The sequence below is a fragment of the Lasiodiplodia theobromae genome (assembly GCF_012971845.1).
Source record: "Lasiodiplodia theobromae strain AM2As chromosome Unknown scaffold_53, whole genome shotgun sequence".
Taxonomy (NCBI): domain Eukaryota; kingdom Fungi; phylum Ascomycota; class Dothideomycetes; order Botryosphaeriales; family Botryosphaeriaceae; genus Lasiodiplodia; species Lasiodiplodia theobromae.
Genome location: NW_023336534.1, coordinates 1 through 18,673, shown reverse-complemented (window position 1 = coordinate 18,673; position 18,673 = coordinate 1). Strand labels below are relative to the sequence as shown.

At 55.8% G+C, this 18,673-nt stretch overlaps 7 protein-coding genes across 7 annotated transcripts; 4 read left to right on the top strand and 3 right to left on the bottom strand.

Annotated features, from left to right (window-relative positions):
• Nucleotides 1-212: 212 nt before the first annotated feature.
• On the top strand, nucleotides 213-2,338 carry LTHEOB_11760 (Nuclear protein localization protein; the record flags this gene model as incomplete). The annotated part of the gene is made up of 3 exons (XM_035508552.1): nucleotides 213-424; nucleotides 486-1,956; nucleotides 2,009-2,338. 3 exons carry the CDS (start codon nucleotides 213-215, stop codon nucleotides 2,336-2,338), a joined length of 2,013 nt encoding a protein of 670 aa, XP_035365593.1.
• A 1,045-nt stretch (nucleotides 2,339-3,383) lies between these two features.
• LTHEOB_11759 (Histidine phosphatase superfamily clade-2) lies at nucleotides 3,384-4,985 on the bottom strand (the record flags this gene model as incomplete). Its single annotated transcript, XM_035508550.1, has 3 exons — nucleotides 3,384-4,538; nucleotides 4,680-4,813; nucleotides 4,868-4,985. The coding sequence occupies 3 exons, from the start codon at nucleotides 4,983-4,985 to the stop codon at nucleotides 3,384-3,386; spliced, it is 1,407 nt and encodes a 468-aa protein (XP_035365592.1).
• Nucleotides 4,986-5,659: 674 nt separating this feature from the next.
• Nucleotides 5,660-6,890, bottom strand: LTHEOB_11758 (Nudix domain-containing protein; the record flags this gene model as incomplete). Its single annotated transcript, XM_035508549.1, has 3 exons — nucleotides 5,660-6,570; nucleotides 6,631-6,814; nucleotides 6,864-6,890. The coding sequence occupies 3 exons, from the start codon at nucleotides 6,888-6,890 to the stop codon at nucleotides 5,660-5,662; spliced, it is 1,122 nt and encodes a 373-aa protein (XP_035365591.1).
• Nucleotides 6,891-7,807: 917 nt separating this feature from the next.
• LTHEOB_11757 (uncharacterized protein) lies at nucleotides 7,808-8,916 on the top strand (the record flags this gene model as incomplete). Its single annotated transcript, XM_035508548.1, has 4 exons — nucleotides 7,808-7,975; nucleotides 8,183-8,368; nucleotides 8,417-8,545; nucleotides 8,641-8,916. 4 exons carry the CDS (start codon nucleotides 7,808-7,810, stop codon nucleotides 8,914-8,916), a joined length of 759 nt encoding a protein of 252 aa, XP_035365590.1.
• A 352-nt stretch (nucleotides 8,917-9,268) lies between these two features.
• LTHEOB_11756 (Carboxymethylenebutenolidase) lies at nucleotides 9,269-10,645 on the bottom strand (the record flags this gene model as incomplete). Its single annotated transcript, XM_035508547.1, has 4 exons — nucleotides 9,269-9,436; nucleotides 9,495-9,636; nucleotides 9,692-10,277; nucleotides 10,330-10,645. The coding sequence occupies 4 exons, from the start codon at nucleotides 10,643-10,645 to the stop codon at nucleotides 9,269-9,271; spliced, it is 1,212 nt and encodes a 403-aa protein (XP_035365589.1).
• Nucleotides 10,646-12,451: 1,806 nt separating this feature from the next.
• Nucleotides 12,452-14,620, top strand: LTHEOB_11755 (uncharacterized protein; the record flags this gene model as incomplete). Its single annotated transcript, XM_035508546.1, has 6 exons — nucleotides 12,452-12,705; nucleotides 12,805-13,106; nucleotides 13,230-13,932; nucleotides 14,028-14,231; nucleotides 14,308-14,542; nucleotides 14,597-14,620. 6 exons carry the CDS (start codon nucleotides 12,452-12,454, stop codon nucleotides 14,618-14,620), a joined length of 1,722 nt encoding a protein of 573 aa, XP_035365588.1.
• Nucleotides 14,621-16,084: 1,464 nt separating this feature from the next.
• Nucleotides 16,085-17,647, top strand: LTHEOB_11754 (uncharacterized protein; the record flags this gene model as incomplete). Its single annotated transcript, XM_035508545.1, has 5 exons — nucleotides 16,085-16,289; nucleotides 16,349-16,426; nucleotides 16,489-16,605; nucleotides 16,658-16,717; nucleotides 16,977-17,647. The coding sequence occupies 5 exons, from the start codon at nucleotides 16,085-16,087 to the stop codon at nucleotides 17,645-17,647; spliced, it is 1,131 nt and encodes a 376-aa protein (XP_035365587.1).
• Between the last annotated feature and the right edge of the window lie 1,026 nt (nucleotides 17,648-18,673).

Below are 18,673 nucleotides of genomic sequence, written 5' to 3'. Positions count from 1 at the left end.
GCTCGCCCGCCGCACGACTACGTGCCTGCTTCCAAGAGCTTCCCGTTGACTCTGCGCCCAAGCTCTCACTTTTGACCGCGATCCGCTCCGGATATATTTGACGCGCAGCTTTGCTCGCCCCCTTCCTCCCCATCACCACCGCGGAGGACAACTTTGAAGGCGAACGCCGCTCGTCCAGCACCCGCAGCCGCCCCGCTGCGCGCGCCACCACGATGATACTCCGCTTCCAAAGCCGCAACGGCCAGTTTCGCCTCACCGTCGAGCCGAAGGATGATTTCACCACGGTAGCTTCCCAGATTATCGAAAAGCTTCCCTCCAACATCGACATATCTTCCGTCACCATCTCGCCGAAACCGCAGGACAAGGCGTCCGCACGGAAGCTCGATGGCTTGAAGGGCGTGACCTTTGAGCGCGTCGGACTCACGTATGGATCTTCTCCTACTATACGGGTTTCTCTTAAGCATTTCTAACGTGTGTCCTTGCAGTCACGGCTCCCAGGTGTACATCGATTACGAAGAACAGAAGACCGAAACAAATGGGCATGCCAACGTTCCCGCAGCCACGACTGCCGCTCGCCTCAGCGGGAAACCTATCGCCGCCACAGACATCCCGAGCGTCCCCATTGGGGGCGCCTCAAAACTGATCAAGCGCCCGTGGGAAGTGATCAAGCAGTCGCCGCTTGACGATAGGTTAGATAAGCTCGACGGCAAGATCACAAGGCCGAAGGACCAGAAAATGTGCAGGCACGGCCCCAAGGGTATGTGCGACTACTGCATGCCCCTCGAGCCTTACGATGCCGCGTACCTGGCCGAGAAGAAAATCAAGCACCTGTCGTTCCACTCGTATCTCCGCAAGGTCAACGCCGGCAAAAACAAGCCCGAGTCCGGCAGCTCCTACATGCCCCCGCTTAGCGAACCCTTCTACCGAGTGCGCCCGGATTGCCCCTCAGGCCATGCCCCGTGGCCCGAAGGCATCTGCAGCAAGTGTCAGCCCAGCGCCATTTCACTACAGCCTCAGGAGTACCGCATGGTAGACCACGTCGAATTCGCGTCTCCCGATCTCATCAACACGCTTCTGGACTTCTGGCGGACTTCTGGGTGCCAAAGGTTAGGCTTCTTGTACGGGAAATACGAGGAATACACCGAGGTGCCTCTGGGCACCAAGGCTGTCATAGAAGCGATATACGAGCCGCCGCAGGTGGGCGAAACGGATGGCATTTCACTCAATGACTGGGACAACGAGAAGGAGGTCGACGAAGTCGCACGTTTGTGCGGCTTGGAAAGAGTGGGCGTGATTTTCACGGATTTGCTGGATGCGGGCGCAGGTGATGGATCCGTCATTTGCAAGCGGCACGCAGATTCCTACTACCTCTCTTCGTTGGAAACGTGCTTTGCCGCGAGGTATCAGGCAAAGTTTCCCAGACCATCGAAGTGGAGCGAGACGGGTCGGTTTGGCTCCAACTTTGTCACCTGCATCGTGAGCGGTGATGAAGAGGGCCAGATTGCTATTTCGGCCTACCAGGCATCGAATGCGGCGGTGGAGATGGTCAGGGCAGATGTCATTGAGCCCTCGGCAGACCCTGCTGTGATGTTGGTGCAAAACGAGGAAGAGGAGAACAGTCTTGGTCGCTCCCGCTACATTCCCGAAGTCTTCTACCGCCGGGTGAATGAGTACGGCGCCAATGTACAGGAGAGCGCAAAGCCTGCCTTCCCAGTGGAGTATCTCTTCGTCACTCTCACTCACGGTTTCCCGACCAACCCCAACCCTAAGTTCGCAGCAACAGGATTCCCTGTCGAAAACAGACAGGTCTTGGGCGTCAGCCAGGAAGTTACGGCGCTTTCGAAGCAGTTGAATGCCAAGGCGGGCGGCCCCAAGCTCTCCGACCCCACGAGCATCGCCACGTTTGCCGACTTCCACCTCCTGACTTTCGTCCATGGTCTGGGCATCCTGAGCAAGGTAACCTGCTTCTTGAATGTTTTGGGTGGCAGCAGAGCTAATGAAATTCCAGGACGAGGAGGCATTGCTGTGTCGGGTTGCAGCAGAGCACGACGTATCAGAGGGATCGCAGCTTCAGCACACGCCAGGCTGGGCTACACTGATGACAATCCTTCAAGAGACTGGTGAGCAACCATCCAAGCGCACGCATTCTCAATCCTTTGCCCCTTCTTTATCGACTCCGTCTGGGCCGCCCGCCAGCCGCAAGCGCAAGGTGAATACTGCGAACGGCGCCGGCAGTGGTGGCAACGACGGTCAGTCATCTTCAACAAACAACTCGGCATCCGACAGCGAACGACTTGCTAAGCGCATTAAGGGCGTTAGCTTGAACAACACCAAGTGATTCGCGCGCGACACGTCGCTGGATCTTCGGATCTTGCAGCTACGATTGGGCTTCCATGAGCTTTGCTTTTCCGCACCCACACCTTCTCCACGAAAATCCAATACCATCCTGGCGTGCTTATTAGGCTTCTCCGCGCAGTTGGGGTTCAAGTCTAGATATGCTTTGTTCATCTAATCCTTGCCTTCACCACCTCGACCGATTACCCCGATCGTCATGCTACATGGTTCTCTTGGGGGGGCCTATGGATCTTTGCTTCATGGAGGGAATAAGATTGAAAAAGAGGGCGGTCACATTGCATCTCATTTGGGCGGGGGAGTTAACTCCAAAAGACATGGATGGCAGAGCTCACGCGCCAACGGGAACCTTGCTAGCAGCAGCGATAGAAAGTACAGCTAAGGACTCAGGTCTTGGGAACAGGTTCATCTCTTATTGAGAGCTGATGCGGTGGGATTTTTCTGTCTAGATGCCGGTACATGGATACATGTTATGGCAGATGCGAGGTCAGCAATGGACATGGCTAATGGGTTTGCTCAAGTGCCGTGTGTTGTGATCGTATCTCACCTGAAATTTGCTAACATTTTCCCCGATCCTCATCTACCAACAGGTGGCGTCACTGGAGTTGACCCTTCTCCATGCCTTTTCCATGAGATTTAGCATGATTCATGTAGTAAAAGACTTTAGGCCCCGTGTGATCTGCAGCCTATATCTTACAATAAACCCGAGAGCTTTCAATTCTTGAGGATGTACAATCTCGCCAACAACTGTAGCACTAACAACTATACATTCTCGTCCGGACGATAGCTTCAACTACCCTCTTATGTTGTTCTTCAAAATTAACATTATTGAGGCATAATTACCCCGTGTTCTAGGGCCCAGCTATTCTTCGCGCTAGCCTTCAGCCGCAATATTCCTCTATACGTAAGGAGGAGCTATAATTTTAGTGAGAACTTGGTAAAAGTTTATTTTCAACGCTTCGTAATTGTGCAACAAGAATTTAAGGCGGCAGAAGTGCAACATCTCGTTTCCTCGAAAAATAAGAACAATACTAGGGCCTTGCCAATGACTCAAAGGGCAACGCCCGGTCCCACAAGAAGGTAGTCTTCTCCTCGCCCTCAGGCACCGTCGTATCGGTGACATTGCAAACCTCCCTGAAGCCGCCCGCTGCCTCCAGCTTGTCGCCCAGCAGCTTTTCGTACGCGTCTAGCCCGCAGCTCCTGCCCGGACCGTCCTCGCAGCCCCGAATCGGGTACACGACATCGTTCAGCTTCACGCGCATGTACAGACCCTCATCCGCGCAGTTCAGGCGCTCGAAGCCCACCGTTCCCTTCATCGTCACGTACCTGCTCGCGCGGAAGGTCCTGTTCGCCAGCAAGTGATCGCCGGGCAAGTCGGGCAGGTTGTCAAACACGCCGACGGCCGCGGCCAACTGGCTCACCTGGCCGTCATTCGTGAAAGCCGCGGTCAGCGGCGGCGGGGTCCAGCTGTCACCGTTGCTGTCGACGTAGGTCGCGTTAGGGCCGTCCTGGAAGCGCTGCACGAGGCCGAGCAGGAAGGGCAGCATGGTAGCCTTGGCGACGGCGTTGCCGGGCCCGCTGCCGTACCAGTAGCGCAGGTCCTGGGCGTACTCGTACTGCAGGAACTCGGCCTCGGTGAGGGTGCCGCACCAGGGCGAGCGGCGGCCGACGATCTGCGTCTCGAAGCCGCACAGGTAGGCGAAGATGCCGACGTCGGTCGTGGCGAAGGCCAGGTCGCCGCTGAGCAGGCTGTTGATGCGCGCCGTCGCCGGCGGCAGGTACGTCGCGTCCCACGCGTCCTTGGGCGCGCCGCCGCCGTTGTCGTCGTACGCCGGGCACAGGTTCGACGTCGCCAGGCTGTTGGCCAGCGAGCGCGGGTCGCTGCCGTTCACGACGTAGATGGAGCCGAGCGCCGTGGCGTTGGGGCCCAGGTAGCCGCGCGCGAAGAGCTGCGCCGAGTTGAGCACGCGCGGTGACGAGTAGGCGTTGGCCCAGAGGGAGAAGGGCGTGTTGTAGGCCTGGAACGAGGGGTACGCGAGCCGGAAGGCTGCGCCCATATCGTAGAGCTCTTTCCAGCCGGTGGTCGAGAGTTGGGCGATTTGCTGCGAGGGTTCGCTGAGCACTGGCGTCCAATTGTGGAGGAACTGGAGCTCAGTAGCGTTTGTGGTGAAGGTGGCGTTTTTGATCTATGTTTTTGTGCTGTTAATACCCACTCTAGGTTGAATATATCATATTGCACAATACGCCAGGTCCCCGTTTTTTTCATCAACCATGCACGTTGTTGGAGAAAGAACGGAAGGGAAAATGAAGGTAGGGAGATATGTTACCTTAGCCTCCAGAGCAGTCCATTCAGCATACGCTCCCGGGTCAGGATAGCGGCTACCATGACGGGAGACAAAGGCGGCCTGGTCAACGGTGCAGCCCTCAGGGGCTGCCGGGTCTATACCAAGGACATTGGGTCCTAGACAAAGGATTAGCCAGATACTTTGACTGCCCTCTCAATGGTTGTTCTAACCAGAAAACCATTGACCATTTCCACCGAGATGCTTGAGGGGATCGAAACTCTCTTCACCGCTCACTAGATTCGTGAGGGCAAGAACGGTCGTCACCGCACCGAGCGACGAGGACTTCATAGCGAACGGAATTCGGGGCAACAAGAAAACGAGTGAAGGCAGCGCGCAATTGGACCGACGAAACACGTCGAATACATCGCAAGACCATCTTTATATTTATCCATGAGCCTTAGCGCCAAGCCGCCTACCTGTAGGGGAAATGAAGAATACGCTGATTTCGGAGATTCGGCCGGCGAACGTTGTCCCTGACGTCGAGCGGTCTGCGATAAGTGGAACGGCTTTCGCGAGTGGCGCGGCGAAGCGTAACCGGGGAAAGCGACGGGTCGGTGATGCGCGGCAGGGATCATGGTCGGCACGTGTTTACCGCGATTGGACGGCATTGAAGAGTGACCACACGTCGGCAACATCCGCGAACTATTGGGTGGACTCCGAACGACGTCGGCTCCATTAGTATGACACAAAATTTGGAGTAGTTGGAGCTCTTGTCCGATGCATTATTCCACATTCATGTCCGAAGGATCACTTCAGCTACCCCAATTTGTTGCAATACTGGAACCAGCCTCGCATTGGCATGTCATCTTACAATGTTAATGTGCCCTCTAAGCATAAGCATAAATGCTTACAACTTTACATGCCCGTGAGATAGCATTTTCTGGCAAGACGCTTTCGGAAAGATCAAGTCCTTTTGCGCTTCGCTTTTTTATCGCCATCTAACAAGATGCGCCAGCAGTCAGCTACAGCTTCGCCGCCTCCCTGAGAACCTCCCTAGTGAGTACATCACCTTTCTTCCGCTCCGGGCTGAGCCTTCCCATTCGTAATAGCCGCGAAATCATGTCTTCATCACCAAAATGCGAGTTGTGCTCGAACCGCGGCTCCTCATCGTACGCGACGCGCGCAGCGTCAACCAAGATCCTAGCTGTCATGCCGAACACCCTGAACCGCTCATCCGCGTCCGCGGCCTTCAATGCGTCTTTGGGCGGATCGGACAAAGCATCGTCTTCCGTCCTGCTGCCACCTCCCCCTGAACCTGTTGCTGTACTCCTTCTCGTCCTCTTCCTCGGTCTCTCTTCCGTAGTCCCTTGATCACCCTCCTTTTCGTCCCCCTTCTCTTTCCCCTTCCCCTTCGCCCTCACAACCGCCCTGCTATCTCCAACCGGCACGTAGAAATTGTGCATTCGCCACCTGCTCTCGTGCCAGTCCGTCCACGCGCCCTGGTACCATTTGGCCGGGAAGCCCGCGGCCTCGACGCCCGCCTCGGCCTCTCCCGCGCTCGCCGACTCCTCAGCCTCGGCCATGAGGAAGTTGCGGAAAGGGGCGGTGAAGACGGCGGCGACCTCGTGGGGGGAGAGACGGGGGATGAGGAGGTCTTCGGCGGTCTGGGTGGTGGTAATTGGTTTGGTGGGTTCCGAGGGGGAAGAGGCAGTGGTGGTTGAAGAAGAAGTAGAAGAAGTGCGGTCTGCGGCCAGGAAGGCGACGCATGGCCTGACTGCGAGCTCGGTGCGGGCGAGGTTGGCGGGCATTTGACAGAGGTGCTCGACGCGGAAAGGCGGCGGCAGCTTGGCGTCCTGTAGCGGCAGGCCGATCTCTTCCCACGCCTCGCGGCGAGCGGTTTGGAAAGGCGTTTCGGTGAGAGCATCGGCACGTCCTACGTTCAGCACTGTTTAGCGGCTGTGGATTCGGCAAGGTGATTTTTGATCTGACTTACCTCCAGGAAGTGCGGCATGGCCGGCGTAGGTGTTCATACCAGCAGCGCGCATGGTCAGCACGACGCGCAAATCGCCACGCCTGTCGGCAAAAAGAAGGATCAGCACGGCGGCACGCCGTGCGAGCGGGACATTAGTGTACTGGGTTGGCGGGGGCTTGTAGGCGCGGAGGCGCGCGAGGGCCGCCTGCAAATAATCAGTTTCACTCGGAGCGGCGGGCGAGGGGGTTGCGTACCGCGGAGGCGGGAGTGAGGGCTGCCATGGCAGACGAGTGTTGTTGCCATAATGTTGTGCGGACGACTTGACGTTGATGTCACCTGTGGGACGTGCGGTAATCCGGGGGGTGTTGCGGGGACCTCGGCTCAGCGCGGCTCGGCCTGCCGTTTGAGGAAATTCGGGTCCATATGACATCTTCGTGGCTCTGCACTCGGATTCGGCCTTTCGCAAACCATCTGGGGGAACCGGTAGTACGCGCTTGATGGGTGGTGAAGTCAGATCTTTAGATATAGACGTGTTTCGATGTGTATTTGCATAATTTAGTAATGTCTTCGACAAGGAAGTTTGCCAGCCAGCGACGGAAGTCTACAACGACACTCGTACATTTCCTTTAGGCTTCAACAAAAGGTATCAAAGCTTGATATGACTCCCATTTTTTGCCGTTGCACTTCCCCGTCGAAAATTTTGCCCTGAATCCTTTCGAGCGTGGTGTTTCTGGAGTGGGAACAACAATAGGCTGAAGCAAAAGCGCTGTGGATTGCTTTTCTGTGAATTAGATGCCTGTTATGGGAAACACACAACATTTATGTCTAGAAAATAGCTTCAACTACCCATGGAATTTGTGACCCACCCGACCAACAACGTCCGGCGGAAGCGGAAGCGGACCTCCGTCGGAGCGTCATGAGCACCCACCACCCATCCCCCACGACCAAAACCCTCCCCCGCTCACCGAAAACTTCTTTTTCTACGTTATCTGATTCCAAAATCGTCACTACTATACAGCCTTTATCACTTATCGACTGTGCTACCGCCTGTGTATTGATCCCGTACTGACAATATCCACCATCGCTTCCGAGATAGCGTCACACCACTGCCCCTTGAGACTCTCAAGTTGCTTCATCGTCCAGCCTTGAGCAGCAGATAGGATTTGCTTCACGGACATAACTGCGGCGAAAAAAAGGTATGCCCGGAACGAAGACGACGGCTGCCGTGTCGCGCGGCCCGACGCGCTTGCAGCTCAGCCTGCAGCACGCCGCAGCCGATCGCGAGGGTGGCTCGCCATCAGTGGGACAGTGGATCCAGTTCCGGAATTCGGAGTTGGCCGAGAGCGTGGCGGGGTCGGGCAGTGACGTATGTTGTGCTTTTCTCTTTTCCCCCTCTCTGTTCTTTCCTCTTCTGGCTTGAGCTCTGCCGGAAAGGGGCCGTTGGTGCTTGGTATTCTCTAATGCTCGTTGACATCGGTCTTGTCGCTCTGCCATAATTCTTCACATACAGCCGCCTTCATGCAAGTTGTGCATATATATAATTGGAAGTGATACTTACTTTCGCGTTCAATAGTTTGTTATCATCGATTGCGAGCGGAGCCACATCAACACCCCCGCCGATCTCTCGCTCGTTGTGGAAGCCGTGGTAGCTGCAGGATCATCCCCGATAGTGCGAGTGCTGGCAAGCCAGCCGAAGCGGATACGATGGGCGCAGGATAGCGGCGCGCATGGCGTTATGGTCGCCATGTGCGAGACGAAGGTGAGTAAAGTCTCTCTCTTATTTCTTCATGATACTGATACGGTGTAGGCGCAAGCGGAAAGGATTGTGGTCGCTACCGGCTGCCCTTCACCCCGTTTTGTCGTCATCGTTGAAATCGACTCACAGAAGGCGGTCGAGAACGTCGATGGTATCGCTTCGATTGCCGGCATTGATGCAGTATGTTCACCTTTCTAGGAGCTTACTCCTCTCTTCTCTATCCCACCCTCAAGCATCATTATCACTGACGTTCACTTTTCCTTTGATGCAAACAGCTATTCGTCGGAGCGCATCTCTCCAGCTCCCCCGACTCTGACGCAGTGCTCGCTGCCGCACACAGGCACGCTAAGTTTCCGGGCCACTTTGCGGCAGATGCAGACACTGCAGTGGCGCTGGTCAGACGCGGCTGGCAGTTTGTGAACTGCGGTGGGGCGGATCTGCAGGCTATTGAAGAGTTGGAACGGATGAGACGGACGCTGGTGGGGATGAGGGCGTCGCCACCGCCGATTGAGGGGGATGAGTACGAGTGGGATGGGAAGGATTGGGGTTGATGAGTTTCATGCAAAGTTTCGGAAGAAAGGACATTGTGAGGAGAAAAAAATGGACTTATGGGGGATTTGAAGCTATCGTCCGGACGTATATGTTGAATTAATACCACACATGTAAGTTGATTCTTGCTCTTCGTAAGAACTGTAAAAGACCCTCTCTCTTTAAAATTACTCTATACGGGAGCATAGCTACCGCTGACTTAAAGGCCCTGCTATTCTTCGAGGGATGAGTAACGTGAATGCTGATGCACAGCTGCACACGTAGAACAATACTTGCTAGTGATTAATCTGGTGGCTGCCGTTTACCAAGATGCCGCTTAATAAATAGTAGATTGAAGTCTATCGGTCACTTTACCTATGCGTCGACTTCGCGGATACCGTAGCTGAACATCTCGTTTGACTGCACCGAGTTTTCATCAACAAGTTTTCTCGCAGTCTCCACTCCAGCAACAGGGACACGATACTCAAACTTCTTCCCCGGTGCAGGATCTTTCCCGTCAACTTGGTACGGAAAAGGCAAATACTGCAAATATCCATGTCAGCAAAAGTCCTTCACAGAATATAATGAGTAGATCACAAACCTCTGGAAGCAGACCCAGCTGCCTAAGAAGCGTTGCCTGGTCCCACGCAATATGCTCATGATAGAGCCTATCGCCGCGAATGTTTACAACGGAAGTGAAAGGCACTTCAAGTGGCTTGTTTGTGGGCGGGACGCCCGGCACCCTATCCCAAACGTCAGTACTGCAGCACTCTCACCGCAGTCCCCTTAGAAACTTACAGCCAATCCACCGTCCGATCATGCGTGCACTTGAACACAAACTCGTCGATTACTCGATCAATGCCCACAGTCCGACTGACGAGCTCGAGGCTTGTGTCTGGAGGGTTGCTGTGCACGAAATGGTTACGGTAGAAAGTGGTCAGGCGCTCGCGGCCAATTCCACCAGTGATGGTGGGTATGTGGTTTACGTAGGGCTCCTGCACCATGGTGCCCATGGTCTTGGCCACTGCGCGCTCGCCGAACTCGTACAGGCAGTGCTCGTTCCAGATAGCCTCGAGGTCGAAGAAGGGACCACCCACTAGCGGTTTGAGGAAAGTCAGCGTGCGCGTGTGGGCGACAGCGGCGGCAGCGCTGCGGTAATTGGGGTGCGCCGGGAGCACAAAGTTGGGTGCCGCCTCGGAATAGACGTGTGTGGTGGTGCGGGCCAACTTGGAAGGCTCAGAGTCTCCTGTAGCATGCCAAAGAAGCTGTGCATACGCGTGGGTGGCTTCTTCTGAGAAGGGCGTGGTAGAGTAGTTGACAAAGGCAGCGATGCTTCGATTGACGTCGTCCTTCTCATACGACGCTTTAGGCAAAGGGACATAGGCTAGTATATGATCAGCCTCCCTCTCCGCTTCTACGCATCGAACAAGACCTACTTATCACGCCATATTTATTTCCCTCGCACTCGTCCAAGGCCTCCAGCGCAGCGAACGCCCGTCGCAAATCCGCGTTGAACTCATGGTCGTGGTTAAGCGTGATCTGCGCCACGGCGTAGCCTTCCTCAGCCCATTTGAGTAGCGGCGGCGGATCCAACGTCTTGTCGCTATGGCCTAGCGGCAAGGCGGCATCGACAAGGAGCACAAGGCCGGGCCCTCTGCCACGGCGCGACAACGGCGGCTGTAGCACGATGTTCGGGGCGATGGTCTGCAGGGGCGCCGACGGGAGCGGGACGGGCGGTTCCTCGGGCGCCATTCTCGCTGTGCGTTGATGTTGTCGTTCGAAGTTTTTGTATCCACGCTTCGCTGGCTGGTGAGGGGTACAGCTTATCGCGGCATCCCGCCCGCCTGGCATCGCTAACAGCCTGAATTTCTCAGCATGCCGACTCCCAGCAACCGCTTGGCCGATGAGGCGATGGCGTTCGTCTCGGGTGCGCAACCGCCCACTACAGACCCGACGGTCTGCCCTGCACATGACAAATGTTTAAAAATACAGCCTCTACCTACACATTAGCGGTAGCATCTAAGGGAGGGCCCAGAGATGCATCGACATGCAACCTTCAGCCTCGCACAACTTCGGCACACTGAACACAACAGGGTTACTTGCATTCTTGAGCGATGCATAGAACTGCAAGGTCCCTTGGATTGCATCCACGATCAACCAAAAAGTTAGAAATCGCAATCGTATCGTTCGATGATAAGCTTTTTGCACCAACACCGCCCTATCTTCCCGCCCCATAAGTATGCCACGCAAGCTCCCCCCTTGCCCGTCGCACCACCGCAAGAATCACATCGAACCATTTGCTGCACGCTGCGCCCCTTCTCGTGCAACAAGGGCGACGAAAATCAAGGCCTTGCTCATTCATCAACGACGCGTGCCGCGCTCTGCCAAGCGCCGCCGTCCAACACGCCGCCGAAACCGGCAGCCCCGGATGCATACGGTCCCGAACCCAAACCCTGGCTGCATTCCAACAAGAAAGCGGGGTGGCATAAGCGTGGCTTGAGCTTAATAGATAGCCGGATTTTTTTTTTCGTTCTAAAAAAAAGAATGCCACAAGGAGTAAGTTAGTTCCAACGTCTGTCTGTTCGGGTGTGTGAAAACAGCTGTGGGGGGAGTCAAAAATCTCTCTGGCAGATGCTATTGCTAATTGTCTAATACGCGTTGCTCTCAAGTCCATTATTGACTACTAAAGTAATATTGCTTTGACTATTCCTGCCAAGCCCCGCGCTGCTGGATACTTGGTAGTCCCCGCGCGGGCCAACTCGAAAAAAGTAAAATCGAAGGCTGATAGCCAACAGATCCTAATCAGCAGCCCCCCTACGTACATACATACATATCGCCTTCCGTCATCAACTTCCCCTTTACCACTGTTGATTTCTTGCATTGATCTGGTTCGACGAATAGGCAATCATGCAGAGACTGCCGCTTAATCGAGCCGCCCCGCTCGAAGAGCAGGAACGCGCCAACAGCCGCGTGTGGAGAGCCTGCGTCGAGTGCCGAAGGAAAAAGGTCAGTCCAAAACGTCCTTTTTTTTGGTTCGGAATTGCTGCAGAGGGTCATTACAGCCGAAGAATAGCAGCCCTAGAACATGGCGTAAATACCTCGGCTTTGAAAAAAAAAAAAAAAAAAACAATGCGTGGGCAGCTGAAGCTATCATACGGACGTGAATGTATGATTGTTAATTTGACATTTACGTCCGGACGATAGCTTCAACTACCCACGACATGATCGAAAAACTAAATGCACGGTAGCCTTCGGCTGCAGATTCTTCATCAGCCCGCCTGCGTTGCTGATCAATCATTGCTTCGACTAAAACACCCAACAGACAAAGTGCGACGGTAGAGACCCCTGTCACTATTGCAACGCACGAGGCCGGACGTGCGAGTACCCAAATACCAACGATAATGCGCAAGCCAGTCGACAGTGAGTGCTCTATTTGATATGGCTCGAGCACGTGATATGCGATGAGGCGCAAATGCTAAATTGTCTTTCCAATCTTCGTTTAGCCAAATGACGAGCTTTGAGGCTCGGTGCCAGCAAATAGACATTTTGTGCCAAAAAATGGACTCCATGCTGGAAAAGTTCGACAGACTAATGGGGACCTTTGAAGCACGCACCTCCCAGATTTCCCAGAAACTCCATGACCCAGCAATCGACGCGTTACAGAATGAATTAAATCGGATGCAAGACCTGCAGTCTCAGCACAGAACCCAGGAAGAGGAGCCAGAGAGCGACGCAGAAGACGTTGAAAGTCTACCGGATCGCAGGGACGAACCAGCCGGCCATTTGGTTGCGGATGCCCAAGGAAAGCTCCGGTAAGTTTATTTTCACGAGAGATATTGAATCCTGCCTCTACCGGACATTTTGCTTCGGCTACCTACGACGTGAACCGAGCTTACCAGCTGCCCAACAAGGTACGTCGGCGGCACCACGAACCTGATCCTGATCGAAGCGGTACAGAGCCTGGGGGATCAGCAACAAACGTCCCCGCTCTTTGCCACGCCAGGACCAAGTGACTCACGACGCGGCACATCCACCAGCATTATCGGCCTTCCCTTCTTTTCCGGTGGCAGCAGCACATCCCTCCGCCTACCTTGCGCGGTAAGCCCCGAGCAAATCAGCTTCCCACCGCAGTACATATCCGACTTGCTGGTGAACCTGTACTTCGACCATTTCCATTACACGTTTCCTATCCTGTTCAAACCCTATTTCATGCGTCAGTATGCAAAACAGCTCGCATGTAGTCCTGGAGACGGTCCGGATCCAGGCTTCCCATGTGTCTTTTTCGCCGTCTGTGCCTGCGCGTCGGCGCTCTTGCCGCGCAGTTCCGGGATGCCAGGGGGAGAGCGACCAGGGCAGGAGTTCTACGAAAAAGCGTGGCTACTCTACTACGGCGCAGCTGGACAAGGGACCATCGAGCAGGTTCAGTGCCTGGCGCTGCTTTCCGTGTGCTCCGCGGGCTGGAACACGCTGACTCAGGCCTGGAAGTTCGCGGGTCAGGCGGTGCGGTCGGCGCAGGATTTGGGTCTGCACACCGGGCTTCGGCGGCCGGCCCAGGACGCGCCGAACGAATTGTTGCTAGAGCAGGTGGGTCGGCGCGTGTGGTGGAGCGTCTACGGGCTTGATAGGCTGCTGTCCATGTGCCTGGGCCGGCCAATGGCTGCTGACGACGATGATTGCGACTGCGAGCTGCCACTCGACATGACTGATGAGCACCTTGAGATTTACTGCCGTGATCCTGCCGGTGAGCGCAGTACATCGTCAGCTTTAGCAGGCTTTTTGGCTTTTTCGGAGCTATGCAAGATTGCGAGCAAGATCGTCAAGTCCACGCGGCGGCTGCAAAGATCCCAGCCCTCCAGGATCCAGAAGGAGCTGCAATCACAAACAGAGGCGCTGAATAGCCAGTTACAACAATGGCTGCAGAACCTGCCAGACGTGGTCAAATTCTCCGCTAATAGGTCAGACGAGGATGGGCGATTGCATCTGACCATGTGTATCATCACATTCATCTTGCACGCTGCGTCGATAATCAACCTGCAAAGGTAAGTGCTCCTTCTCTTGAAAGAAAACAAGAACCGAGGGTTGCAAGGATAGGGGTGGATGGCTGACGTGAAACGTATATGTGGCTGTGGAACAGGCCACGGACAGCCGATAAACATGGCCTGACCGAGCCTCCGAAGGCGGCTCGAAATCACGATGCAGATGGCATGTCGTCGGCCGAGCAGTGCATCCAAGCGGCCCGGAGCTGTATCCACACGGCGGAACTCATCTTGTTCCGGGTCCCGCCGTCACACTATCTCGCTTTCAGCATCCACGAGCTGGCTGTGGCAGGCGTGCTTCTGTGAGTAAAGGCCATATGTCGATTGTGATGATCTGCGCCGGGGTCACGACATGACGGCAGAGCTGATCGTATACAGACTTCGAACGTCACCCACCATCCCGCCGCCGGTAAGCGTGCAAGAGGACGTGCAGCGATGCATCCGGCACCTCGGCGATCTGCAAAGGGTATGGGCGGGTGCGGAGAGGAGCAAAGCGATTCTCCAGGATCTGCTGCAGAGGGCGACGGAAGCGGCGGAAAGCAGCTTTGAGCTGTTCGGCGGGGCGGCAGAGCAACGAGAAATACTGGACCCTGACTTCTTTGTGAATTTTGAGGTGAGCGAGACGGCAGGTGTGCGTGGTGCTTGCTGACGGGCATCAATCCAATAGGCAGTCCACAGCCTCCAGCTCTGAAGCAGTGCGTGTGGCCGCCAAGGAGCGGCCCGGGATTCCCTGCCAGCTTGGCCGCAAACAGGCTTGGGGCAAGAACAGGACGATAACTGGGGGGAAATGAAGACTTGCATGCACTCCGGTCGCAGACCCTGACGGCCTGAACACGCACACGGTGTGCAACCCTCGTAACTGCAGCGCGAGGAATGCACAGTCGCATGCGGCCGAGGCTGTTGCCACTGCGCGTGCGAACGCGAATACGCTCCTTATCTAATCTCGTCAGCATGGGAGCGGAGCCAGGTAGCAATGCGATCGGCAGTCCATCGAGAAGACGGGAGGGAGGGCGTTGGCGGCCGTGGCGGCGTCGACTCCCCGCAACATGACATCTTCGTTAGGCCTGCCGAGGCCACGGGCCCGGCCGCGCACCAATAGCAGCGTGCAATTGCGCGTCCACTGCTCGGAGTGGTTGCCGGCGTGCTTCAGGCTGCGGCATCTGATCAGATCGGACGGAAGGCAGGAAGGAGAGTGTGGCAGCAAGGAGCGGCCACGCCAGCAGTCGCCAGGTCTCGTCACCGACTTTCGCGCGTCTTGCCCTCTCTGTCGCAGCCTGGAGCAGCGGGCGTCGTGGCGTGAGGCTGAGGCCGTCTGTGCTGGCGGGTTGCCAAAGCTTCTTCTGCGGCCTTCCAAGAACTGCGGAAACGATAGGATCAGGAGGCAGCGAGTCGCTGCCACACCGCGTTAGAAGGCATACGCAGTCGTCGCCCGCTATTTTTATCGTGACCGTCGCCGCGCGCTTGCCCCGACGTCTCCAGCGGCACGTCGCGCGCGCAACAGGGAGCCCAGCTGGCAAACTGCAACACGCGCTCGCCGCGGCGCGCTGGACGCGGCGGCGGCGGCCTGGTGGGCAGCTCCCGTGCTTCCGAGCGGGCGTGCCGTCAGCAGAGGGTGTGTCGCAGGGCGGCGTGCTTGGGGCCCGTAGATCGCGGTGCCACGGTGCATGCTTTCGTACGCTCCAGGGCTGTGCCGGCTCGATCCAGCGCCAGCCAGCAAAAGCACGCGAGCCGTCGACCAACCGGCCGCCGCCATATTTGTCCCCAACCACCTCGCCCACACGTCGCTTCCTCGCTCTCTCTCTCTCCATCTTAATCCAACTGTTGTCGCTCCGCTCGTTGCCTACACCTGCACTCACCACCGCACGGCTCACCCAACGCCTGGCCCGCGCCCTCGCATCCATCGTCTCCGTCGCATCTATCGCACCGCCCCGGCGCCAGCTGCACTGTCCAGGTGCTTAGCCCGGCCGCTATCTCTCGCTTGGTCGCTGATAGCTGCTCGCATTACCGCTTCTCGCGAAGCTAGCAGCTGCACTGCGCGGAGCTTTGGCCGTTATTTTCATTAAATCAACACCGCTTTGCCTGCAAGGCCCAGTTTTCCCCGTCCTTCGGGCCTTCCATTGCAGCTGGAATTGCCCGATCCGCGCAAACGCCCGCCATGGACTACCGCCCGAACCAGCGCCCGCGCTCGAAGAGTGGCTTTAGCTTCAAGAGTGAGAAAAGCGATAAGAGCCATGGCTCCGACAAAATTCACCGGCCCAAGATCAAGGACCTTCACGAATCCTCTGTCGAGAAGCACAAGAGACAACTAAGCGGCACCTCCAAGGCGAACCCCAACGCTGCAATGGAAGAAGCTCAGCCGAGTGCGTTGCGCGCCCGTCCCAGTCCCCGCAGGAATGTACCGCTGATTGCTTCTCAACAGTCGCTGCCGCCCTTGAGGCCCCTACTCTTGGATCGCTGCGGGCCATGACCCACAAAGACATTGACGGCTCGCCAATCCGTGAGTCTTTCTTCTGGATACTGCACCAGCGCTCTGATCTGGCTAACCTTGCATCTGCACAGCGGAACCTGATCTCTCCAACCCCACTCGCTCCCGCTGGGAACGCCCTCTTGACACGATTCGCAAGTTCGAAGCGCAGATTGACGGCGAATACAAGCGGAGGGGAGGCGCGCGAACTGGTGAGCTCACCTGAGCCCTGCTACGAGTTTCATTCCCGCTGACATCACGCAGACGTCGAATCGAACGCCGATTTCAGCGGTTACACGAGTCGCCGGAGCAGCTACTATGGAGGTACGTGAAACCGCACTGTCTCAGCCCTGACGGCCCTTTAATTATGCCCGCAATTATCATGGAGCAACACGTTGCTTGCAATGCAGCATCTGAGGCCCTCCGCGGCACAGTCGTGCTCAAGGATGATCGCTGCCATTTGCGTCGCTACACTGCCGCCTCCCGCGTGGCCCGTCTTGGCATGACGATCGGCATCCCAACCACATAATACTGACGCATCTGCCCGCTGATCATACGCTAATTTTGGCTTCATCGTATGCAGGAAACGGCAACAATCGTTACTCTAGTAGCACCGCTACCGGTGGCTATGGTGGCGGTGGTGGTTACTACGCTGGTCGCAACCCAACCTCGCCACGTCCAGCCGAGGATCCTTACATGCCCACTCCCGTTGCAGGCCCCGGTCGCAACCGTTTTGGCCAACGCCTTCAGCAGGAGATGATGCCTCCGCGTCCGCCAGCGCATAACCAGGGCCTGTACCCGACTCATTCCTATCAGCAATCCCGCGACACGGTGAACACGGGCTTTTCGAACAGTTCCGGCGAAGCCTGGGGCAATTCCACCGATCCGAGCAGCGAGAACAGCTCAATTGAGAGGATGCCTCCCACTCAGAAGCCCGACCCGGGCGAGCAGTACGGATTCAACGGTTTCGGAGGAAGCCCGGTCGCGGATGGATACGACTACAACGCCAACGGCTATTATGACCAGCAAGGTTACGGTGGGGCCCCGGCCGTCGGCACTGAACCATACTACAGCAAGAACCAAGGGCCGCCGGTACCTCCACACGACAGCGTTAATGGAGTATCGAAAATGGGTGACGGTCCGCCACAGCAACCCATCAGCGGGTCCACGGCCGCTCCTGCTAGCCGCCCGGTTGCCAACGGTGACGGTGACAAGAGAAAGAGTTGGTTTAAGCGGCGGTTCAGCAAGGATTAGATGATCGTTGTGGGTTTGCCGATCGCCATGGTTTTACGCTTCTCCATGTCGTGGCTTGTCGGAGGATATAATGACTCTCTGCTGTGCGGGGGATAGTAATGGCTTGACGAACAACAAATTCCCGGGGTTTTTGCATTACCTGTTGGCGTTTTGGGCATACAACATGAAGAACCCCTTCCGAACGGCGGATGATGGAGGGCGTACAGGAATTTGGAACCTTGGTTCGCCAAAGACTGAGGAACGTAGGCTCGCTTTGAGTCTCGCTCTTCCGTATGGATCTTTGAGCTTGGTTCTGGTTCATAATACCGAAACTTGGCTAGAAAGGCACTTCTTTGCCTTCAGCTGACCTGAGAATTCATTATTTCATAGATATATAATCTTGATGCAACCTCTGCTCTGCATCACTTTTTTCACTTTGGATCCATTCCTAGCTTGGAGGTCAAAATTGTCAAGGAAGAGGGGTACTGTCAAAAGACGAAGCAAGACTTGCCCGGAATGAAATATTTTTTCTCCTCTAAAAAATAACGCGAATGATGCTACATTTCTCATATACGGGCAGTCAAAATTGTTTGGACGCGGATCTAAATCTAAGGACTCTACATGTTGAGGCTATAATGAAGTGACCCTCTAAGAAGCACACGACTACCAGAGACTACCCATGTACACTCAAGAGATGTGACTGGGCCCAAACCAGGCGTTCTCAGGCAAATATTATGTTCAGCTCTTCGTACTCCAATAGGGTAGGCTCTCTGATATTCGCCTCTCTTCCGTTTGTTGTTGTTTGCTACACCGTTTGCTATTCGCTAGTGGTTGGTCACCGGGCATCATTAGACTTATGCGGGCAGTTTAAGCTGTCGTCAGGACGTAAATGCATAACTTTTAGTTCGATATTTACGTCCGGACATTAGCTTCAACGACCCATATTATAAGCGAAAAATCAATCCACGCTACAGTCCCCTCTTGCAGCCGGTAGCTAGCGTGGTTTTTGTTTTTTGCTCACATCATGGGTAGTTAAAGCAATCGTCC